The sequence below is a fragment of the Cajanus cajan genome, chromosome 8 (assembly GCF_000230855.2).
Source record: "Cajanus cajan strain Asha chromosome 8, NIPB_CcT2T_4, whole genome shotgun sequence".
Lineage (NCBI taxonomy): Eukaryota > Viridiplantae > Streptophyta > Magnoliopsida > Fabales > Fabaceae > Cajanus > Cajanus cajan.
The window spans coordinates 51,654,534-51,679,717 of record NC_138524.1 but is presented as its reverse complement, the minus strand read 5'-3'; the positions used below and the strand labels follow the sequence as shown (position 1 = coordinate 51,679,717).

The following is a 25,184-nucleotide window of genomic DNA, read 5'->3' as shown; positions in this document are numbered from 1 at the left end:
ATTAATTTATGTAAAATAACTTTAAAGGATTATTATAAAAAAAAAAAAAAAACAAATGTAGTATTTTCTTAGAAAGTAACTTATATTTGTTGGAAAATAAGAGAAAAATAAAATATTAGAGAAAAATTTACAATACATGCAAACTTAAATTTTAGGTACTACTTTTTCTCACTTATATATTTACTAAACTTGCATATTTTATGTAGGACTTCTTTCTTCTCACATGTCATTTTGGCATGCTTTGATGTTTTACTGTATTCTCTTTTAAAAAAATTACACACGTCTTTTTTTTTTTGGTCAAAGTTTAGAATTGATTATATACATCCATGAATATATAAATTTTTCAATTTTAAATATTTTCTTTATATTTTAATTAATTAATTTATGTATTTTTGTATAATTTAGTTTTAACTTTCAAATATTTAGCTATTTTTTTATTTATATTTTAAAATAGTTTCTGCTTTCGTTTTAAATGTTTGATTATTTCGTTCCTGATTAGTTAAATTAATAATTTATGGGTTCATCTTTTTTATTTTGATTCAATATTTCATCTTTCCTTACCTTCACTACTATTTGAATTTCTTATAAATTTTAAGTCAACTAATCTTCCATTTTATAGATGCTTTCTTTGAACAAAAATTATTTAAATTTTATATATTATTTTAACTTTTACGACTTGAATTATGGTTCAACAATTTATTTACCCTTTCTTTTATATTTTAATTATGAACAGTGTTATGAAAAACTAGATTAATTAGTCGAATCAATCCAATCCAAAATCGAGATATAATCGATCTGAAGTTAATTTTGGATTGAAAAAAGGATTGAATCAATATAACCTTTTGTGACTCACTCAGTCGATTGTTTCTTTATCAAACTTGTGTCAAATAGTCAATATAGCATTGGTCCAAATGAACCGAGGATTCATGAGTGGATTTTTAGGTTAAGAAATGTATGTAATTTTTTTTTAAATTAAAAAACTATTTAAACCTTTTTAAATTTAAAATTTTCTTATTTTACATGACTAAAAAGTTATTGAAACTTTTAAAATTCAAAATTGATGTTTTGACAAACCGACAAAAAAGAACGATGAAACTAATTAATACCACATATATTGTTTATAAAAGCAGGAGATAAATAAGGAACTTAATTCCAAATTTATTAAATTAATGAAAAATAACCAAGGAACAATCTCGTGTCTATGTACCTTTTTTCTCAATTAATTTTCAATTTATTATTAGTTTATTTTTTTAATTTATTATTTTATAAATTATTTAACTACCACTTAAATATAATATATTTATTGATAGAGTACGATTATTATTTTAATAAAATTATATCAAAAAGTAATATATTTATTATATTTCTTCGATTCTCTATTATATATAAAAAATACATACTTTTTTTTCTTTTTAAATATAAAAATATTTCAATTACTTTTTCCTCGATATTTCTTTTGTTCTCTATTATAAGTAAAAAAAAAATGATTCTACTCCTATCAGGAAAATTAGTTATCTATATTAAATTTTACTAATCTTATAATATTCTTATTAAATTTTCTTTGTTATAACAAAAGAATGTATAATTAAAAGGTCATACATTAAAAGAGAGATATTTTAGAGTGTGTCATTAAATGAGATAAAAATAGTAAAAATTCTCTTTTATTTTAGAATAAAAAATTTGTTTTTTTCTTTTTATGATGGAGAAAAGAGGAACTACTCTTCTATCCTTTAATATATGACTTTTTAATTACACTTTCTTTTTACATTTATAATAAGGAAATTTTCATAATAATATTAGCTTAATGTATATAACTAATTTCTTTAATATGTGTGAAAATCAAATATTTTTTGTTGTTTATAGTAGAGAACAAAGGAAATAGTTTTCAATTTATATGTAAAAACTTTAAACTGATCATTGTGGGATCGGATGGAAAAAAAATATTATAAAGTTGTCTCTATGTATTTTTTTCATGTGTGTTAATCTTTTACAGGAAATGGTACCCAATGCCCTAATAGTGTGTTTGTATCCATATTTGCACAATGAGATATTTTTGTTTTCATATAGACTACATGGCAATTATAAACATATATCTATTGTTTCCCCCACTATGCCTCATTGTTTAATGGTGATGGTAAATTTATAACCAATGTTATTCACCAAAATAAATTGTCATCTAGCTAGGAAGTGAACGAAAGATGAATTCAAAGAGATACATTCTTTTATAACTTTTAAACATATTGAAAGAAAATTTTGAAACATTTTATTCAACTCCACGATTATATGATGAATTTGAATACCATAGCCCTTTAGTTTTCATGTAGTAATATAATACATGAAATTAAAAATATATTCATCATAACTAATATATTATAATCCCATTTATGGAAATTATATGCAAGAGACTCGTAGGAAAGATACTTTCTAATGTAAGTTAAGAGTTTGATTGATATCATTGACAATAACTTCAGCATCCATTTTAACTCCAAATAAGCCTCTTTTTGACAATCCTGTACAATACAATCCATAGTCACCTTTCCAGTGATTTGGAAATTCATTTTTTGGCATCCCCTCATCGTTTAGAACATATATGTAATCCTGCACTATAAATTAACAAAAATCAATTAAAATCATGCTTAATTACTATATATTATCTTTTTACTTGACGAAATGGGTACATATATTCTTTATTTTGGCAACATAGATAAGGAGTAGAATATTAGAGTTCGTTTGAGAGATTTGAAAAAAAATAAAACTTTTGCTCAAAAATTACACATTAATAACTACAAGTTATATATCTCATACCTTAAGCCACGTATTAACTATGCTTCTATAGCCAGTAGCAAACACGATCGCATCAAACTCTTTTACTTTATTGTTTCCAAAGATGACTTTCTTGTTCTCAATTCCCGTTATATGAGAAGGAATTACCTATTGAGAGTACAAATTAATAAGAAAATTTTCAAATTAAGCCATCTCAATACTAAAGTGAAATTTAGTAGTGTAAAGAAAAGATCCATTCTCAACTATTAATTGCAAATTTTGTTTTCTTAAGAATAATATATTTATATATCGTCAATTATTATGATAAAAAGTTGAAGAAATTTGTACTTAAATATGGTGAGTGAAAAAATGTTTTCGATTGTTGAGAAGGTATGACATTCTAAGAATCTTTTATTTTTAAAACTGCATAACAATTGCATGCATGGTTGTGACTTGTGAGTACCTTAATTGCCCCATCTTTAATCTTTGCAATGGTTCCGACATCGATAACCGGAGACCTTCCAATAACACCCTTAAGATAGAATGGTCCTTTTTTGGGGCGATAAATTCCATACTTAGAGAGATCACCATATTCTGTGTCTGCCAAAAAGGTAACCATAGTGTCCACAACATCAACCGATAAATGCTTCAGTGCAGACATACCTTGATGAACCAATTCTTTGGTGAGGACATGAACCTACAAATTAAATTAATCACAAACATTTTAATTTTATATAGAAGGAAATTAATCTATACTAAATACGGTAATAAAAAAATTACCGGGTTTCGGATAACAATAGAAGTTCTTGCACCAAAATCTTGGAGGTCATAAGCAATCTCCATGCCAGAGTTACCACAACCAACTACTAAAACCTCTTTGGATTCATATTTTGAACCTGATTTGTAGTATTTGGAGTGCACTATCTCTCCTTCAAAACTTCCTAGTCCTGGCACATTAGGAATATAGCCTTCACTATTTTCACCTGTGGCAATCACAAGAAACTTAGCCACGTAAACTTCCACCTTGTCTTCTCGAGTGTTCTTTGCTTCTACCCTCCACTTGTTCCCAACTTGATCGTACTTGGCAGACTCAACAAAACGAGAGTAGAGAGGGTTTATGTTGAAACGTGCAATGTATGTGTCTATGTATTGAAGAAAATCTGCTTTGGATAGGAATGTTGGGGCTGAAGGTGGGTGAGGCATGAGAGGCAAAGAGCAAAACTCGCTAGCCAAATGAAGGTTTACTCTATCATATGCATTTTTTCTCCAAAGAGAGACACTGCAATCCTCTTGCTCAAGTATTATGTGAGAGATACACTTTTCTGATAGGCATGCTGAAACTGCAAGTCCACCTAGACCTCCACCCACAATTACCACTGTTGCTTCCTCCATTTTCTTAACTTTCTTGATCGGTATTACTCAATATTTCAAGCACTGTCTTACTTGTTCATGTTCAAAGGCTTCCAAAGTTTATATTATATAAACATATGTGGCAATGCTCATTTGCATGCAACAGTTCATGAACCAAGGCAATTTTTTTGTTCCAGTAGGATTCATTATATTAAATGAATTTCTATTTGCGATTTACTAAAAAAAAAAAAAAAAAAACTACCATAAGGAGATACGTATAGTTAATGTTTGGAGTTGTAAAATTAATGAATAATATTAGCCTTTGGACTTTAGAGCCAAATGCATATAATTCAGTTAATCACATTTAATATATATTAAAAATATTAACACTATACATGACCCTTTTATATAATAATTAATTAAGTATCTTGTATTGCATATATTTTCTTAAAAATAGCTTATTTTTCTTGTGTTAGATATCTCGGTCAACGGAATGAATCTAATCATCATTAATCTTGACTACATATAGAACTAGCTGAATTCATATAATTGAATTAATTACATTTATATTTTGAAAAATATGATGTTTGATATAGAGACTGTTTTCTATACAATATACATGTTCTTCTCGTTTGTATAGAAATTAAATAAAACTTCTTTTATTTATCTATTATTAAAAAGACATTCTAGTAAATATTTAATAAGACTCTTTTTAAACATCTATATAATGTAGTATATTAAATTAGAATACTCTTCCTTCGTTGTTTTTTATATGTGAGAGTTTTAGTAAAATTTTGTTTATATACCGTATGGGGGCCGACCTGGCTGAATACCCGACCCCTCGAATACTTGGGCCGAACACCCGACCCCTCGAACACTTGGGCCGAACACCCGACCCCTCAAACACTTGGTCGAATACCCTAACATACCGACCACCTGAGAATCGAACGGAGTACGTCGGTATGCTCGGCCAAAACCATGTGCCGGCTCCAAGATAATTTCAAAGACCTTAATTAACGTAATGCATTGGATTAGCCCCCTAATTTCCCGGGGCCCATTCCCTAATCACGGCCCAATAAGAAGTCCTATAAATAGAGTCCCATTGAGGTACGTAACCAACTTTTCAACTACCGCATTTAATACGCCGAGCACTTACTTGAGCGTTGGAGTGTCTTTGCAGGCACCCCCCTCATTTCGGATTACTCGGAGAAGGACGAGAAGACCTAGACCTCGGACCCGACCCGCTACAAAAAGGATAATTGGAGTGTGTATCCTAACACAGGAACATTTGGCACCCACCGTGGGGCCGAAGAGACGTTTTCAGCCCCTTTTAACTCTACGACTGAGACCGAGATATGGTAACAACGTGCAAAGGACAATCGACAACGACTCACCCGATTCCTAACCCCGAAGGCAACCCCATCATGACCAACCAAGAGCGCTACCCGTACGGGATGCCTTAGACCCAACCGGAACCTGTGATACAGCAAGTCCAGCCGAACACCAGTCAAACTCAACCGAACTTTCAAGACGACTTGCGAGCACTTCGCGAGGAAATGGCGGCCATCCAAAGGCAAAGAGAAACCGACGCCCGAGAGCTGGCTGAGCTACGTCGGTAAAATGCCGAGCTCCGGCATCTGAACCAAACATACGTGCCGTCCACTCCTACACTCGTGGAAGAATCCGCCTATCACGCCCCAACAGACCAGGTCACCCGAACCCCGGTCACATCTTTGATAGCCAACAAGGCCGACACCACCGTTCATTCCCTAAGGCATCCTTTTTCCAGAAGAATAATGGAGGCAACACTGCTGGACCATTGGAAGAGCATGCCGATCGAGAAGTACGACGGATCATCCGACCCAGAAGAGCACTTGAATGTTTTCTTGACTCAAGCAACTCTCTCCACTCAAGACGACTCGGCTTTGTGCCGAATATTCCCCACGTCTCTGAAAGGAAGGGCCCTGGGTTGGTTCACGAGGCTACCGAGCTCTTCCATCGACTCATTCAACGAACTGTCGTCCCAATTCACTCTCCAGTTCACAACGAGCAAGCCGTACAGGACGACCTCACTAGCCTTAGCGGGGGTTCGTCAGGAGAAAAAAGAGAGTCTGAGGACTTTCATGGACCAGTTTAATAAAATCGCTATGGAAATCGGCGACCTCAATCCTGCCGTGGCAATGGACCGGCTGAGCACTGCACTCAGGCCCGGACCCTTCGTAAACAGTTTGTACAAAAAACTGCCGGTGGATATGAATGACCTCCGACGCCGAGCAGAAAAATACATGCAAATGGAGGAGTTGGTGGAGACCCGGAATCAGGCCAGAGCCGAGGAGGGTTATAGCCGAAAAGAGCCCGGACGAGAACCAGTGAGGAAGACCAACGCCGAGCCCCTAAATACCCTCCCCCCAAGAGGACCCCGCTATACAGCGTATACTCCCCTCAATGCAAGCAGGGCCAAAGTAATGGAGCAGGCTCTTGCGTCTGAAATCCTGGCGATGCTGAAAAGAGCGAACACGCCCCCTAGAGCCGACAAGGCAAAGAATTGCCGATTCCACCGAAACCGGGGGCACTCCACCGAAGAGTGCTCAGCATTGAAGGACAAGATTGAGGACCTCATCAAACAGGGTCACCTCAAAAGCTTTACCACCTCCCTAGACCACCAGTCAAGGGAAAGAGAGCATTTTCGTGAAACTCGTCCATCGAGGGACCGACGCCGCCGATCCCGTTCGGCTAAACGCCGAGACCGATCACAGCGTCCCAGGGATGACAATGACCGAACACGGAAGGTGATCAATACAATAGCCGGGGGCTTTGCTGGAGGCGGTTCCTCCTCTTCAGCACGAAAGCGACACCTCCGAGCTATCCGATCAGTGAATAATGTGAACCAGCCGAGAATGCCAAAGATGCCACCCATCATTTTTACTGACCGAGATTTCCGCGGCGCCGACCCTGTACAAGACGATCCCATGGTAATTTCGGTCGAAATGCATAACTGCATCGTGAAGAAAACGTTGGTCGATCAGGGGAGCTCGACCGACATCTTATACTGGAACACGTTCGTGCAACTAGGAATCCCAGAAGAAAGCCTAGAACCATATCACGAACCGTTAGTAGGGTTTTCTGGTGAAAGAGTAATGACGAGGGGGTGCATCGACTTATACACTCGCTTCGGTTTCGACCAAAAGTCTTCCCGAGAAATCAAAATTTGTTACATCGTTGTGCATGCGAACACATCCTACAATATCCTGCTCGGCCGACCCTCCATCAACGCACTCCGAGCCATCGTCTCGACCCCTCATCTGTGCATGAAGTTCCCGTCGAGAGATGGACAGGTAATAACCGTTCATGCCGACCAGAAGACAGCAAGAGAATGCTATCTCTCTAGCCTAAAGGTCCGTCCCGTATCCGACCCCCCGTCAACGTTGTCAGGCGTAAATGTAATAAGACAGATGACAGAGGGCTTAGATCTCGACCCACGCCTGGGTGAGGAGGATCGAATCGAGCCAGCCGAAGACCTCGTTCCTTTCTAACTCGGGCAAACACCCGAACAGGTCACACACATAGGATCTCAGCTGAACGAAAATGATTCGAACCAGGTGAAGCGAGCGGTTCAAGATAACAGAGACTTGTTTGCATGGAAAGCGTCGGATATGTCGGGGATAGACCCTAGATTCCTATGTCACCGACTAGCCGTATGTCGAGACGCTCGGCCAATCACACAGAAGAAAAGAAAAATGGGCGACGAGAAGAGAAAGGCAGCTGATGTCGAGGTGAAAAAATTGTTGCAAGCAAAGTTCATCAGAGAGGTCACTTACACGACTTGGCTAGCCAACGTAGTGTTAGTCAAAAAAGCCAATGGGAAATGGAGAATGTGCACCGACTATACCGACCTCAATAAGGCCTGCCCCAAGGATGTCTACCCACTCCCTTGTATCGACTGACTAGTCGACGGAGCGTCCGGGCATTCAATCTTCAGCTTCTTGGACGCTTATTCCGGTTACAACCAAATAAGGATGCACTCGGCCGACGAGGAGAAGACGGCGTTCATAACCGAGAGCGCCAACTATTGTTATAAAGTGATGCCGTTTGGGTTGAAGAACGCCGGAGCGCCAACTTTTGTTTCAGGGTCAAATTGGCCGAAACATCGAAATCTATGTGGATGATATGGTGGTCAAGTCTAACTCTCTGGCCGAACACTTAGCCGACTTAGCCGAAATCTTTGGTGAACTCCGCAAGCACAACATGAGACTCAACCCCGAAAAGTGCACCTTCGGGGTCAAAGGAGGCAAATTCCTAGGTTTCATGCTATCCGCGAGAGGCATAGAAGCGAACCGAGACAAATGCCAGGCCATGTTAGACATGCGAAGCCCGAGCAACCTCAAGGAACTGCAGCGCCTCTCGGGAAGATTGGTCGCCTTATCCCGGTTCCTCCCACGGCTAGGCGACAAGATTAGTCCGATGACAAAGCTCTTGCGAAAGGCTTCGGCCTTTTCATGGGATGAACAATGCGAAGCCACCTTCGCAACATTGAAGACAACCCTAGCGACCCCGCCGACCCTCACCAAGCCTGATCCTCTAAGCCCGCTACTTGTGTACTTGGCCATGTCCGAGGAGGCGATCAGCTCGGTTCTGGTGCAAGAAAAAGAAGGCACCCAAGCTCCTATATATTTTATCAGCTGACAACTGCAGGATTCTGAAACCCGATACCAGTTGATAGAAAAGGTGGCACTCAGTTTAGTACATGCCTCCCGCCTACGTCATTACTTCCAAAGCCACCGAGTTATCGTGCATACCGACTGCCCAATCGCTAAGGTACTAAGCAAACCCGAACTCGCCGGAAGGATGATGGCCTGGTCAATGGAACTCTCGCAATTTGACATTACCTTTAAGCCGAGGGGACCGATCAAGGCCCAATGCTTGGCCGACTTCATAAACGAACTTCACCCTCACGGCCAATTTGAACAACAGTGGTGGACCCTCCATGTAGACGGATCCTCAAACAACCAAGGGAGCGGGGCAGGGGTAATCTTAGAAGGACCGAGAGGGATAACCTTAGAGCAATCTTTGCGCTTCCGGTTCAAAGCTTCAAATAACCAAGCCGAGTACGAAGCTCTATTGGCCGGATTGAGGCTGGCCGAGGACATGGGTGCATCAAGAATCAAGTGCCGCACCGATTCCAAAGTAGTGGCCGAGCAGGTGGGCGGAAATTTCCAAGTAAAAGACCACAACATGATGAGATACTATCATGCCTATCAAAAATTGAAGGCAAATTTCCAGGAGGTGTTGGTCGAACACATCCCCCGCGAAGACAATACCCGGGCCGACCAGTTGGCTAGGTTGGCCGCAACCAAGAAGCCGGGCCACTTGAGAACGATCATTCAACAAGAGATCGACCACCCCAGCATTGAAGCCGAGATGGTAGCAAATGTGGACGCTGAGCTAGCCGATCGTGACAATCCCCCTGATTGGCGGGATGAACTGAAGGCATACCTCACCAGCGGAATCGCACCCACCGAACCGACCGAGGCCAAGCGATTAAGAACCCAAGCCAGTAGATACGTTGTCATCGCCGGCCAGCTGTACAAACGCGGTTTCTCTACCCCACTACTCAAGTGCCTAAATCTCGCCGAGGCTGACTATGTGACGAGAAAAGTACATGAGGGTATATGCGGACTGCATTCGGGGGCAAGGACGACCGTCTCTAAACTTCTACGAGCCGGGGTACTATTGGCCGACCATGAACACCGACTGTGCAGCGTTCGTAAAGAGATGCCAGCCATGCCAGAGACATGGCAACTTGATTCGTCAACCGGCCGAGCAACTACATTGCATTCCCCCAGCCTGGCCGTTCGCCACGCGGGGGGCCGACATACTCGGACCATTCCCACTTGCCAAGGGACAATGCAAGTTCCTCATTGTCGCCGTCGACCTATTCACCAAATGGATCGAAGCCAAGCCCTTGGCATGCATTTCGGCTCACCAAGTCCATAAATTTCTATGGAGGAACATCATTACCCGATTCGGTGTCCCGCACACTCTGGTGACCGACAAAGGCCTTCAATTTACCGACCGAAAACTAAATGAATTCCTGAACGGCTTGGGCGTACAACATAAGGTCACGTCGGTCGAACACCCGCAGACGAATGGTCAGGCCGAGTCGGCCAATAAAGTCATCTTGGTAGAGTTGAAGAAACGCCTTGGAGAAGCAAAAAGGGCATGGGCCGAGCAGTTACCCGAAGTGCTATGGGCCTACCGATGCACCCCCCTAGTCGACTACGCAAGAAACTCTTTTTCGCCTAGTCTATGGATCCGATGCAATGATCCCAGTGGAAATCGGAGAACCTTCGTTCCGCCGAGCCCACTACGACGAGTCGAACAACGAAGCCAAGCTCCGGGCAAACCTGGATAGCGTGGAAGAAATTCGAGACCAAGCACAAGTGGTGGCCGAGGCCACCAAACAGCGTTACAAAAGAAGATTTGACAGCAGGGTAAAACCTAGAGAATTCCGCGAAGGCGATCTCATTTGGAGAGCCACAGGCGAGGCAAGGAAAGATCCGAGACATGGGAAACTCGCCCCAAACTAGGACGGTCCCTTCCGAATCCGACACAACCTGAACAACGGAGCGTACAAGCTGGAGCACCTATTGGGAGAACCAATTCTGAGAACTTGGAATTCTTCTCATTTGAAAATGTATTACAGCTGATGTAACAGTGCACTCTCTTCCTTAGCCGACTCTTTTTTCCCTAAGGAGGGTTTTGGGTCGGCAAGGTTTTTGACGAGGCACTTCATTAATAAAAGTTCCAAAATCTCATTATATCGTTTGCAATTTTATTGTATGCCCAGGTCGAGCACTACGCACGGAAGCAGTGACGCCGACCAACGCTCGGTCGACGATGAAAAAACACTCGTGCCCCGGGCCGAGCACTACGCACAACGCGTACTAAAACCCGAGCAATCCTCGGTCAAGTTTGAAACGTGCACTCGTACCCCAAGTTTCCCTCCCAAGTACCCTCCTCGGCTAAGGATGTGCCTGGGCCGAGCACGATGTCAACGGCGACGACACCGACCAACGCTCGGTCGACAACGAAAAAACACTCGTGCCCCGGGCTGAGCACTACGCACAACGCGTACTAAAACCCGAGAAATCCTCGGTCAAGTTTGAAACGTGCACTCGCACTCAAGGTTTCCCTCCCGAGTACCCTCCTCGGCTAAGGATGTGCCTGGGCCGAGCACCATGTTGACGGCGACGACACTAACCAACGTTCGGTCGACGAAGAAAAACACACTCGCGCCCCAGGCCGAGCACTACACACAACGCGTATTAAAACGCGAGTAATCCTCGTATAAACACAAGCCGAAGCTTCGATGACCTAACGTTCACGGAAACCGAACACACTCGTATAAACAAACACAACACGCATCGAACACCGTCATAAATCACAAAATCTGACCTCTCGGCCACACATACAACTCGGTTTATGTTAATATCATTGAACACTTGTAAACACGGAAAGTTGAAAAGCAAATTCAATTAAGAACAAGTATTGCCGACCACAGCGGCTACTTACAAAAAAATATCTACCGGGGCCGATGGCCAAGTTACAAAAGGCACTAACGGCCCGGTTACAAAAAGCAAGCAAACCTACTCTACCAGAATCGGTTCCTACACCGCGGCTGAGACGTCCGGATTACCGTCACCTACCACATCTATAATTGGGTCATCTTCCTCCATAGGCGGAGGTACCGGCGCCTGCGTGGAGATGCCTCGGCGGGGAGCCTCGTCATCAGGGCTGGCTCCCTTTGGGAACTCGGCATAACTGATGTACTTACCCCCGTAAAAATCTCGACTGACGTCAAAGTTAAAGTCAACCGGGATCTCGCAGAAGTACTAGGCTTGTCGGACTGGTTGTTGGAATCCCGCATCATGTTGTTCGAGGATCTTTTCGGTGGCCTCGGCCTTGAGTTTGGTATGCGCCTCGGTCAACCGAGCAATCTCAGCCGCCGCAGCCGCGACCTCAACTTTCATCCTCTGCACCGACAACTTCAAGTCATCGGCCTCCCTCCTATAGCCATCGGATGATCTCTTTAGTTCGTCGGCCGACTCTGTAACTTTAGCATTCGCAGCCAAGGCCTCCTTCACTGTTGTCTCGGCCTCCTTTAACCGGGTCTGAAGTCGCTCAGTCGAGACCGCCGACCTCATCATCACGTGCTTGGCCACCAGCGAAGTCCGCACGTCGAGCTCGCAGAAGAGCTTGTACTCGGCCTCCATAGACATACCCTCCAAATACTGGAGCCCCCCTCCGGTAGCGAGGTCAGGGCTAACCAAGTTCTCGGACTGGACGGCCAGGGCCAAAAAATTTGACCCTGCAACAACAGCCGAGATAGCAAACCCCCCACATCCGGACTGTTCCAGCGTTATTTGTTTTTGGCATTTGGAGGAGGTGCCCGGCTGCTCGGTTTCCACGTTCTGGTCGGTCTGACGTGGCCGAGAGGTCCCTGTCCTCTTTCTCTGGTCGGCCAAGGGAATTATTACAGGCGAAGGCTTATCCCTCGTAATCCTCAATGCCGACTTCGCTGGTGGCACCTTTCCACTGGCCTTTGCATCTTTGGCTCGCTTGGCGAGCATGGCGGTCACGTCGAGATCCCCTCCGGCCATCAATCCTGCAACGAAAGAAGTTTTAACATCAATTCAAAACACTGCTACACTACCGAAGCCTAAAACACATACCTAGCAAGGCCATCTCGAAGTGAGACGTTTCGAATACGTCCAAGAGGCCTCGGACAGGTAGGCCCTTCGGCAAATTATTAAGAAGCTCCACAATTTCTTTATCCTCGGCGGGGAGCTTGGAAAAAGGTATCGCCTCGAAGCGCGTCGGCCGCCTCGTCCAATAGAAGGGGAATAGCGGATTGTCCTCCCGGTCAAAGAAGAAGTGTCTCAGATCCGAACCCCAACGAACCTTAAAGAACCCACTCTTAAATCCCTTATAAGAGGAGGTGAATGCTCGGAGAAATCCACGCTTCGGCACTCGAGCTAACGACACCCATTTTACCGGCTTGCTCGGCCGGCAAATGTAATAATAGAGGAAGGCAAGGGGTCGAGGTGTTAGACCGAGGCATAAGCACAGATTACAGAACGCTTGCATAGCCTCCTAAGCATTAGGGTGTAGCTGGGTCGGCGCCACGTTCAAAGCACGGAGGACTCCCATCTGAAAATCATCGAAGGGCAATGTCACGCCGAGATCCTGAAACCAACACATATAGGCGTAGAAATAGTCGTCCTCATCGGACCCCCACTCCAAGAACACGAAATCGGTGTTCGGCCCATCGTCCTCGCACGCCTCGGCAAGAAACGAGAACTCGTCCTCCCCACTCCCGAAACATTTCTCTAAAGACACGAAAGTATCCAACAACTCTTGGTCAGATAACTTTGAAAAGTACACCCCGACCTCTCCGTCTACCCATTCATACCCGGGCATCTCCACCGTGCCGTAATCAATCTTCACCTTTGGCTGAGTCCTCGGAGCGGCCACGGCTTTGCCCCAACCATCATCAACCACTACCAAAGCATCTTCAATCGCCTCGGCGTGAGTCACCCCCGCTGGAGCGCTTTGTTCGTTGACCTGTCCGAGACCCCTATCATCCACCTCGGTGGCTCGTGCTAAGGCCACAGCCAAAGTCAACGGGGGTGATACTTCTATCACTTCGTCCCCACTATCCTCCTGCTCGGCAAAATCGGAAGGAAAGACCACTTCACATTGTAAGGGAGGCAACCGTGATATTTCACTTGAACCCGATTCCTCTCGATCAGACGAACGGCCCGACGCCTCCGAAGATGTACAAGTCCTACCCGAGGAATAGTCCTTATCCATTTATTAAGCAGAATAAAGAATACAAAATTTACCTTTGATCAGTTTGCTCGATTACTTCTGAAGTCGAGAGCGCTCGGCAAATTTACAGCATGTAAGTTCACCAGCAGCCCCCCTCCTATTTATAGGCAAGGTAAATGGTGGAGGTGAAAAGACGTCCCGACACCCCAGCCGTTCGATCTAGGTCATCCAACGGTCCAAATTTAGTAACCGTTGGACCCGTAACCACTAGGGCTAACCTGGCAGGCCACACCCGCCGAGGCCTCAGCGCAAACTCTAATAGCTTGGGACCTCGGCGTAGGCTTCGTTCATCGAAGTCCTCGACATGTCCCCATCCCTAAACCTCCGCCTACATCTCGCTCACGTGATGTCAGAGGTCTCGGCCTACATTTATCTCAGCAGGAGATCGCGATATTCACTCCACGCGTCAGAGGGCTCAACCTAAGATCTCTCTCACGTGATGTCAGAGGTCTCGGCCTACATTTATCTCAGCAGGAGATCGCGATATTCACTCCACGCGTCAGAGGGCTCGGCCTAAGATCTCTCTCACGTGATGTCAAAAGTCTCGGCCTACATTTATCTTACCATGAGGTCGCGATATTCGCTCCATGCGTCAGAGGGATCGGCCTAGATCCCTCTCACGTGGTCAGAGGTCTCGGCCTACATTTCAATCACGAGGCCCTGTCCCAGGCTACGCCATGCCGAGACTTGTCAAAACTGCCCCTGCCTCTCTGCCGACAACCAGGATGTCACACAATTCTTACCGTCTTCGTCTTTCACATCCTCGACGCTGCGGGGGTTGTATACCGTATGGGGGCCGACCTGGCCGAATACCCGACCCCTCGAATACTTGGGCCGAACACCCGACCCCTCAAACACTTGGGCCGAACACCCAACCCCTCAAATACTTGGCCGAATACCCTAACATACCGACCACCTGAGAATCGAACGGAGTACGTCGGTATGCTCGACCAAAACTATGTGCCGGCTCCAAGATAATTTCAAAGAGCTTAATTAACGTAATGCATTGGATTAGCCCCCTAATTTCCCGGGGCCCAGTCCCTAATCACGGCCCAATAAGAAGTCCTATAAATAGAGTCCCAACGAGGTACGTAACCAACTTTTCAACTATCGCATTTAATACGCCGAGCACTTACTTGAGCGTTGGAGTGTCTTTGCAGGCACCCCCCCTCATTTCGGATTACTCGGAGAAGGACGAGAAGACCTAGACCTCGGACCCGACCCGCTACAACAAAGATAATTGGAGTGTGTATCCTAACACAGGAACAATTTATAATTTAATATTTGTCATTTTTACATTAATCGTTACATGTTATCAATTATATTCTTATGAATCATCTAAATTGTAATTAATTTATCTTGACAACTAATATGTATTTATGATGAAACAAAAATGAAAGAAACTATCATAGGAAACATAAAATCATTATGAAAAATAAGAAAATTTATTATATTTATTAATTTATGCAAAATAACTTTAAAGGATTATTATAAAAAAAAAAAACAAATGTAGTATTTTCTTAGAAAGTAACTTATATTTGTTGGAAAATAAGAGAAAAATAAAATATTAGAGAAAAATTTACAATACATGCAAACTTAAATTTTAGGTACTACTTTTTCTCACTTATATATTTACTAAACTTGCATATTTTATGTAGGACTTCTTTCTTCTCACATGTCATTTTGGCATGCTTTGATGTTTTACTGTATTCTCTTTTAAAAAAATTACACGTCTTTTTTTTTTTTGTCAAAGTTTAGAATTGATTATATACATCCATGAATATATAAATTTTTCAATTTTAAATATTTTCTTTATATTTTAATTAATTAATTTATGTATTTTTGTATAATTTAGTTTTAACTTTCAAATATTTAGCTATTTTTTTATTTATATTTTAAAATAGTTTCTGCTTTCGTTTTAAATGTTTGATTATTTCGTTCCTGATTAGTTAAATTAATAATTTATGGGTTCATCTTTTTTATTTTGATTCAATATTTCATCTTTCCTTACCTTCACTACTATTTGAATTTCTTATAAATTTTAAGTCAACTAATCTTCCATTTTATAGATGCTTTCTTTGAACAAAAATTATTTAAATTTTATATATTATTTTAACTTTTACGACTTGAATTATGGTTCAACAATTTATTTACCCTTTCTTTTATATTTTAATTATGAACAGTGTTATGAAAAACTAGATTAATTAGTCGAATCAATCCAATCCAAAATCGAGATATAATCGATCTGAGGTTAATTTTGGATTGAAAAAAGGATTGAATCAATATAACCTTTTGTGACTCACTCAGTCGATTGTTTCTTTATCAAACTTGTGTCAAATAGTCAATATAGCATTGGTCCAAATGAACCGAGGATTCATGAGTGGATTTTTAGGTTAAGAAATGTATGTAATTTTTTTTTAAATTAAAAAACTATTTAAACCTTTTTAAATTTAAAATTTTCTTATTTTACATGACTAAAAAGTTATTGAAACTTTTAAAATTCAAAATTGATGTTTTGACAAACCGACAAAAAAGAACGATGAAACTAATTAATACCACATATATTGTTTATAAAAGCAGGAGATAAATAAGGAACTTAATTCCAAATTTATTAAATTAATGAAAAATAACCAAGGAACAATCTCGTGTCTATGTACCTTTTTTCTCAATTAATTTTCAATTTATTATTAGTTTATTTTTTTAATTTATTATTTTATAAATTATTTAACTACCACTTAAATATAATATATTTATTGATAGAGTACGATTATTATTTTAATAAAATTATATCAAAAAGTAATATATTTATTATATTTCTTCGATTCTCTATTATATATAAAAAATACATACTTTTTTTTCTTTTTAAATATAAAAATATTTCAATTACTTTTTCCTCGATATTTCTTTTGTTCTCTATTATAAGTAAAAAAAAATGATTCTACTCCTATCAGGAAAATTAGTTATCTATATTAAATTTTACTAATCTTATAATATTCTTATTAAATTTTCTTTGTTATAACAAAAGAATGTATAATTAAAAGGTCATACATTAAAAGAGAGATATTTTAGAGTGTGTCATTAAATGAGATAAAAATAGTAAAAATTCTCTTTTATTTTAGAATAAAAAATTTGTTTTTTTCTTTTTATGATGGAGAAAAGAGGAACTACTCTTCTATCCTTTAATATATGACTTTTTAATTACACTTTCTTTTTACATTTATAATAAGGAAATTTTCATAATAATATTAGCTTAATGTATATAACTAATTTCTTTAATATGTGTGAAAATCAAATATTTTTTGTTGTTTATAGTAGAGAACAAAGGAAATAGTTTTCAATTTATATGTAAAAACTTTAAACTGATCATTGTGGGATCGGATGGAAAAAAAATATTATAAAGTTGTCTCTATGTATTTTTTTCATGTGTGTTAATCTTTTACAGGAAATGGTACCCAATGCCCTAATAGTGTGTTTGTATCCATATTTGCACAATGAGATATTTTTGTTTTCATATAGACTACATGGCAATTATAAACATATATCTATTGTTTCCCCCACTATGCCTCATTGTTTAATGGTGATGGTAAATTTATAACCAATGTTATTCACCAAAATAAATTGTCATCTAGCTAGGAAGTGAACGAAAGATGAATTCAAAGAGATACATTCTTTTATAACTTTTAAACATATTGAAAGAAAATTTTGAAACATTTTATTCAACTCCACGATTATATGATGAATTTGAATACCATAGCCCTTTAGTTTTCATGTAGTAATATAATACATGAAATTAAAAATATATTCATCATAACTAATATATTATAATCCCATTTATGGAAATTATATGCAAGAGACTCGTAGGAAAGATACTTTCTAATGTAAGTTAAGAGTTTGATTGATATCATTGACAATAACTTCAGCATCCATTTTAACTCCAAATAAGCCTCTTTTTGACAATCCTGTACAATACAATCCATAGTCACCTTTCCAGTGATTTGGAAATTCATTTTTTGGCATCCCCTCATCGTTTAGAACATATATGTAATCCTGCACTATAAATTAACAAAAATCAATTAAAATCATGCTTAATTACTATATATTATCTTTTTACTTGACGAAATGGGTACATATATTCTTTATTTTGGCAACATAGATAAGGAGTAGAATATTAGAGTTCGTTTGAGAGATTTGAAAAAAAATAAAACTTTTGCTCAAAAATTACACATTAATAACTACAAGTTATATATCTCATACCTTAAGCCACGTATTAACTATGCTTCTATAGCCAGTAGCAAACACGATCGCATCAAACTCTTTTACTTTATTGTTTCCAAAGATGACTTTCTTGTTCTCAATTCCCGTTATATGAGAAGGAATTACCTATTGAGAGTACAAATTAATAAGAAAATTTTCAAATTAAGCCATCTCAATACTAAAGTGAAATTTAGTAGTGTAAAGAAAAGATCCATTCTCAACTATTAATTGCAAATTTTGTTTTCTTAAGAATAATATATTTATATATCGTCAATTATTATGATAAAAAGTTGAAGAAATTTGTACTTAAATATGGTGAGTGAAAAAATGTTTTCGATTGTTGAGAAGGTATGACATTCTAAGAATCTTTTATTTTTAAAACTGCATAACAATTGCATGCATGGTTGTGACTTGTGAGTACCTTAATTGCCCCATCTTTAATCTTTGCAATGGTTCCGACATCGATAACCGGAGACCTTCCAATAACACCCTTAAGATAGAATGGTCCCTTTTTGGGGCGATAAATTCCATACTTAGAGAGATCACCATATTCTGTGTCTGCCAAAAAGGTAACCATAGTGTCCACAACATCAACCGATAAATGCTTCAGTGCAGACATACCTTGATGAACCAATTCTTTGGTGAGGACATGAACCTACAAATTAAATTAATCACAAACATTTTAATTTTATATAGAAGGAAATTAATCTATACTAAATACGGTAATAAAAAAATTACCGGGTTTCGGATAACAATAGAAGTTCTTGCACCAAAATCTTGGAGGTCATAAGCAATCTCCATGCCAGAGTTACCACAACCAACTACTAAAACCTCTTTGGATTCATATTTTGAACCTGATTTGTAGTATTTGGAGTGCACTATCTCTCCTTCAAAACTTCCTAGTCCTGGCACATTAGGAATATAGCCTTCACTATTTTCACCTGTGGCAATCACAAGAAACTTAGCCACGTAAACTTCCACCTTGTCTTCTCGAGTGTTCTTTGCTTCTACCCTCCACTTGTTCCCAACTTGATCGTACTTGGCAGACTCAACAAAACGAGAGTAGAGAGGGTTTATGTTGAAACGTGCAATGTATGTGTCTATGTATTGAAGAAAATCTGCTTTGGATAGGAATGTTGGGGCTGAAGGTGGGTGAGGCATGAGAGGCAAAGAGCAAAACTCGCTAGCCAAATGAAGGTTTACTCTATCATATGCATTTTTTCTCCAAAGAGAGACACTGCAATCCTCTTGCTCAAGTATTATGTGAGAGATACACTTTTCTGATAGGCATGCTGAAACTGCAAGTCCACCTAGACCTCCACCCACAATTACCACTGTTGCTTCCTCCATTTTCTTAACTTTCTTGATCGGTATTACTCAATATTTCAAGCACTGTCTTACTTGTTCATGTTCAAAGGCTTCCAAAGTTTATATTATATAAACATATGTGGCAATGCTCATTTGCATGCAACAGTTCATGAACCAAGGCAATTTTTTTGTTCCAGTAGGATTCATTATATTAAATGAATTTCTATTTGCGATTTACTAAAAAAAAAAAAAAAAAAAACTACCATAAGGAGATACGTATAGTTAATGTTTGGAGTTGTAAAATTAATGAATAATATTAGCCTTTGGACTTTAGAGCCAAATGCATATAATTCAGTTAATCACATTTAATATATATTAAAAATATTAACACTATACATGACCCTTTTATATAATAATTAATTAAGTATCTTGTATTGCATATATTTTCTTAAAAATAGCTTATTTTTCTTGTGTTAGATATCTCGGTCAACGGAATGAATCTAATCATCATTAATCTTGACTACATATAGAACTAGCTGAATTCATATAATTGAATTAATTACATTTATATTTTGAAAAATATGATGTTTGATATAGAGACTGTTTTCTATACAATATACATGTTCTTCTCGTTTGTATAGAAATTAAATAAAACTTCTTTTATTTATCTATTATTAAAAAGACATTCTAGTAAATATTTAATAAGACTCTTTTTAAACATCTATATAATGTAGTATATTAAATTAGAATACTCTTCCTTCGTTGTTTTTTATATGTGAGAGTTTTAGTAAAATTTTGTTTATATACCGTATGGGGGCCGACCTGGCTGAATACCCGACCCCTCGAATACTTGGGCCGAACACCCGACCCCTCGAACACTTGGGCCGAACACCCGACCCCTCAAACACTTGGTCGAATACCCTAACATACCGACCACCTGAGAATCGAACGGAGTACGTCGGTATGCTCGGCCAAAACCATGTGCCGGCTCCAAGATAATTTCAAAGACCTTAATTAACGTAATGCATTGGATTAGCCCCCTAATTTCCCGGGGCCCATTCCCTAATCACGGCCCAATAAGAAGTCCTATAAATAGAGTCCCATTGAGGTACGTAACCAACTTTTCAACTACCGCATTTAATACGCCGAGCACTTACTTGAGCGTTGGAGTGTCTTTGCAGGCACCCCCCTCATTTCGGATTACTCGGAGAAGGACGAGAAGACCTAGACCTCGGACCCGACCCGCTACAAAAAGGATAATTGGAGTGTGTATCCTAACACAGGAACATTTGGCACCCACCGTGGGGCCGAAGAGACGTTTTCAGCCCCTTTTAACTCTACGACTGAGACCGAGATATGGTAACTAGTTGCATACGGGTTTCAATGTTGATCATAGAACTGAGCTGAGTTTGATAATTTGTGGATGCATAGCCGGGTGAGGTTTGAGCCCAAACACCAATGAGTAAACTACACTTAAGTTGCATGATAGACTTTGCTTGAGTTTCCCTGGTGGTTTGCTTATGTTGTGCATTTATATGATCAAGGCATTTATATTTCCATATTTTGTTAACCTTCTAAGCCAAAAAGCCATCCCCACTTTTCACTTGACCCATACCTTCATAAGCCTAAACACCACACCTTCCACTTATCCCAAACCATATAAAATTTAACCATAACCTTTGCTTTGGTTAAGAGAGCAAATTGATGACATCAAACAAGTTTGGGGGAGTTGTTAGGTGAGGAATTTTGGGAAGAAGAAAATATGTGGTCAGCCATTCAAAATAAAAAAATAAAAAAAAAAAATAATAAATAAATAAATAAAAAAAAAAAAAAAGAGAGCAAAACAAAAGCAAAAATATTAAGGTGCAAAAGTGTAAATATGCATCACATAAAGGCTAATGGCTTGGATCCGGTAAAGGGCATGTGCCAAAAATGTGTAATGGGGTATGGAGAGGGATATCATTGTAGAAATCTCAATTGCTCTCTTAAGCTATAGCACCTTCAATTCTTGAAAAACCATAAGACTGCTATTGCTTGACCCTGCTTGACCCAGATTGCCCTAATAAAGACCTTGTGATAAGTGTCTGCATTTGTTTTACCACTGGTTTCATTTGGAAACGAAGAGCAAAGTTGAATTATGTGGCGTGAGTAGTAGACTAGAGAGAAACACTCACCCTGATACACTAGTGTGCATAAAGAGAAACATTTTCCTAGTGAGGATGCATACACAGATAGTCATTACTCCTCTCAGCTCTTTGATCTCTTTTGAAACCTTTGTTTGCACCTTGTCATGTTCTATTGCAATAATTGTGATTGAAAATTCATCTAAGGTTCATGCTTGCGAAAAGAAGATACAAGTAAACTAGGATGTAGAAATTGACTCACTTGCATTGCTTGTTATCTGCTAGATTAATTACCTTTTGCTTGAGGACAAGCAAGGTTCTAAGTTTGGGGAAGTTGTTAAGTCTCAATTTTACCTCTTTTTGGATGAGACTTATTAGACAAATTCCACTCATCCTTTGAACCATTGCAATATAATTGTTCTCTTTTTGGTTCATTTTGTGTGCAGATATAACTAACCCAAATTCACCTAACAATACCTTAATCCACCTCTTTTTTGTGCAGGTATTGAGTGAAGAGTGGAAAGTTGAAGATCTCTCAGGATTGGAAGTATAAGAAGCTGAGGAGCAGAACAGGGTAGCTGCGCCGGGCGCAAGATGATACGCGCCGGGCTTGAGCGAAACAGAGCAGCTCATCTCTGGAAGCCATCACGCCGGGCGCAATTTAGAATTACGCCGGGCGTGACGCTTGGCAGAGACTCAAGAAGAAGAATATGCGCCGGGCGCGGATACTTACGCGCCGGGCGCGAAACCCTAATCTGACCTCCCAGGCTCGCATTTAAGGAGAACTTCGAGGGTTTTTCCATTATCTACACATTGGGCGCGTTTTGGGAGCTGTGGAAGGGATTCCCGGAGCTTGGAGCCGTTCGTGTGTGGGTCTTTCCTTCGGTTCTTCACTTCCTCTTCCATCTCTATTTTATATTTACCCTCTTTGTTGAGTGGTTTCACCCATTTTTGTGGGGTTAGATGTAACCAACGAATTCTATTGTAATCCTTACGGTTTTTATGATATATATACATGTTGTTTCATTCATTGTTGTTTATGTTTCTATTCTTAATGCTTGCTTTGGATTTAATCTCATTGCATGATATAGGTTCCATTGGGTATTGGAAAATAACCCTTGAAACTAGCTCTGAAACAAATGCCTAGTGGGAAATGTATCTAGGAATGGAGCTTAGCCCATTAGTAGTCTTAAACCCTAGCCCGTAATGCGGGTGTAGATACTGGGTACTCAAGGGATTGATATTCAGTATCCACATCTAGGCTCTTGCTCTAAGGGATTAGGTTTGAGTAAACTATTGGGTTGACTAAGCAATGAATTTAACAAGAGATTAAGGATTCATTAGTTTGATGTTTGGTGAAATCTGACCCCACAATCTCACAAAACCATAAAATCATTTCTACCCTTTCCACTCACAAACCAATATTTATTTACAGCTTTCATTCCAATAGTCTTAACCTTGAATTCACATGACAAAATATTGAAATTGGAATTATTCTTTAGTCACGAATAGTCAATAAATGCTTATATTACCTTCTAATCCCTGTGGATACGATATTTTTACTACTTGAACGGCCGGTATACTTGCCGTGTTTGAGACCGTTGATAGAATTAAACGAATTTACAAATATTAACAAAAGCACTTCAACGGAAATCCTCAACAAGTTTTTGGCGCCGTTGCCGGGGATTAGAATGGCGATTTAGTATTTATAGCTATTTGTGATTTAATCCTTTTTCTTTGTTTTTGTTATTCTTTGTTAGCAATGAATTGTTGGAGCTAACCTGTGTACTCTAGTCTTCAGCTTTCTCTTGTATGCAAGGTACTGCTCAAATTGGATTCACCAATCCTTCTGAGTCATTGTTGACCAATCATGAGGTTGCACACGGGGCAAAAAGGAACAAGAGCAACAAGAGGAGAAGGAGAATCAGAGCATTTCAAGTTGGTCACTGTCAGGCTCGGGACAGTAAACAAGCGCTTCCTGGGAGGCAACCCAGAGATCTGAACTTTGTTTTTATGTGTTTTGCAGTTACTTGTTATTTTTAATTTTGATTGTTTATTGTTGCGTTATAATTGTATGTTATACTGGTTCTAGGACTTGTTGTGTGGATGTTTATGTTCTATGCTATGTATGTTGTATTATGTTGTTTGTGTTTGATATTATGTGTTAAGTGTGTGAATCATGCTTGAGTGGATAGATTTAAGTTGAATTTGTGAGGAGTGTGAGGAGTGAAAAATCTAGGTGAAAGCTTCAGAGTTAATCACGCCGGGCCTGTCTTATCCACGCCCAGCGCACCTACAGTAATGTGGTCTCTGTCAAGACACACGCCGGGCTCAATTTATTTTGCGCCCGGCCTAGACTTCATTGTAGCACTGGAACGACCACGCCCGGCGCATTTATTGGCGTGCCGGGCGCATTAATAGTTAGGTGCTCCAGGGGTTAGCCAAGCCCGGCGCGCGTAGCGCATTCACCACTGGAAGGTCTGAGCATTAATTGCGCCGGGCCTACCATCTGCCATGCCCGGCGCATTAAATTCTGGCACGTTGTAACCTTAATTGCGCCGGGCGCAGAACGGCACCGCCCGGCATCATACCAGAAAGGGCAAACTTTGGGTTTTTACTGATATGGAGCCCGGCGTGGGTAATTTCACGCCCGGCGCGACCGCGCAGATGCCACCCACGTTTCACTTCCGTTTCTCACAACAACTCCCTTCCTAACAAATCCTCTCAACTCCCTCAACTCATCTTCCCTCTCCAGCCTCCCTCTCTCAACCTCCCACTTCACATTCTCAACTCTCAAATCACATTTCCAGCTTCTTTTCTTCTCAAGTGCACGCGGCTTTCCTTCTTCCTCCACGCACTCCACCTCCAGTAGGTTCACACTCAACATTTTTTTGTCTGGTTTTGCAGTTTTCCTTCTTCTTTTTGGGATTTTGGGTGTTGTTATGGGTGCAATCACGCCAGGCGCGGTACCCTCGGCTGAAGCTGCGAAACGGCCCGTTCAAATTCCAGAACGGCCCGTTTTGGACTTTGGAACGCCCTGTTCCATGTCCAGAACGGCCCGTTTCGGTATTTGGAACCGACTGTTCCAATTCCAGAACGGCCCGTTTCGAATTTAAGAACGGCCGTTCTGATCTTGGAACAGCCCGTTCTGGCCATTTTTTTCTGAAAACGTGTACTCGCGCCCGGCTTAATTTAATTTTTGCGCCCAGCGCAGTTGGTTCCAGAGAGTCCTCCCAACTCTCTGCGCCCGGCGCAATTATGTTTTGCGCCCAGCGCACGCGCTTCCGGAGAGTTTTCTGCACTCTCTGCGCCAGGCGCATGAACTCCTAAGCCCGGCGCAATTCCCCTCTGAAACCCATATTTTGGTTGTTTTTAGTTCCGTTTTAAATTCCATTTCCAGTCTAGGGCTAGTTTCCTTTTCGGTAAATTGCACTGGTCATCCTTATATATTTTTATGCTCATGTCTGTCTGCCTGGGATTTCTATTGTTTATTTT

At 40.2% G+C, this 25,184-nt stretch overlaps 3 protein-coding genes across 3 annotated transcripts; 1 reads left to right on the top strand and 2 right to left on the bottom strand.

Annotated features, from left to right (window-relative positions):
• Nucleotides 1-2,268: 2,268 nt before the first annotated feature.
• Nucleotides 2,269-4,207, bottom strand: LOC145950898 (putative indole-3-pyruvate monooxygenase YUCCA10). Its single transcript, XM_083062777.1, has 4 exons — nt 3,544-4,207; nt 3,227-3,460; nt 2,806-2,931; nt 2,269-2,598 (listed from the first exon to the last, which is right to left on the bottom strand). The coding sequence occupies exons 1-4, from the start codon at nt 4,153-4,155 to the stop codon at nt 2,425-2,427; spliced, it is 1,146 nt and encodes a 381-aa protein (XP_082918903.1). The 5' UTR covers nt 4,156-4,207; the 3' UTR covers nt 2,269-2,424.
• Nucleotides 4,208-5,909: 1,702 nt separating this feature from the next.
• On the top strand, nt 5,910-7,646 carry LOC145950519 (uncharacterized). Its single transcript, XM_083061611.1, has one exon. The coding sequence runs from the start codon at nt 5,910-5,912 to the stop codon at nt 7,644-7,646; it is 1,737 nt and encodes a 578-aa protein (XP_082917737.1).
• Nucleotides 7,647-17,721: 10,075 nt separating this feature from the next.
• Nucleotides 17,722-19,608, bottom strand: LOC109816789 (putative indole-3-pyruvate monooxygenase YUCCA10). The gene is made up of 4 exons (XM_083062742.1): nt 18,997-19,608; nt 18,680-18,913; nt 18,259-18,384; nt 17,722-18,051 (listed from the first exon to the last, which is right to left on the bottom strand). The coding sequence occupies exons 1-4, from the start codon at nt 19,606-19,608 to the stop codon at nt 17,878-17,880; spliced, it is 1,146 nt and encodes a 381-aa protein (XP_082918868.1). The 3' UTR covers nt 17,722-17,877.
• Between the last annotated feature and the right edge of the window lie 5,576 nt (nt 19,609-25,184).

Bases quoted from the DNA above. Each gene is read 5' to 3' on its own strand.
- LOC145950519 (XM_083061611.1), top strand. From the start codon at position 5,910: ATGGAGGCAACACTGCTGGACCATTGGAAGAGCATGCCGATCGAGAAG.
- LOC145950898 (XM_083062777.1), bottom strand. From the start codon at position 4,155: ATGGAGGAAGCAACAGTGGTAATTGTGGGTGGAGGTCTAGGTGGACTT. The intron at 2,932-3,226 runs GTACTCACAAGT...TACTCTCAATAG, and splicing joins TTAAAGATGGGGCAATTAAG to GTAATTCCTTCTCATATAAC. The intron at 2,599-2,805 runs GTATGAGATATA...TTTATAGTGCAG, and splicing joins TAGTTAATACGTGGCTTAAG to GATTACATATATGTTCTAAA.
- LOC109816789 (XM_083062742.1), bottom strand. From the start codon at position 19,608: ATGGAGGAAGCAACAGTGGTAATTGTGGGTGGAGGTCTAGGTGGACTT. The intron at 18,914-18,996 runs GTAATTTTTTTA...TTTAATTTGTAG, and splicing joins CTATTGTTATCCGAAACCCG to GTTCATGTCCTCACCAAAGA. The intron at 18,385-18,679 runs GTACTCACAAGT...TACTCTCAATAG, and splicing joins TTAAAGATGGGGCAATTAAG to GTAATTCCTTCTCATATAAC.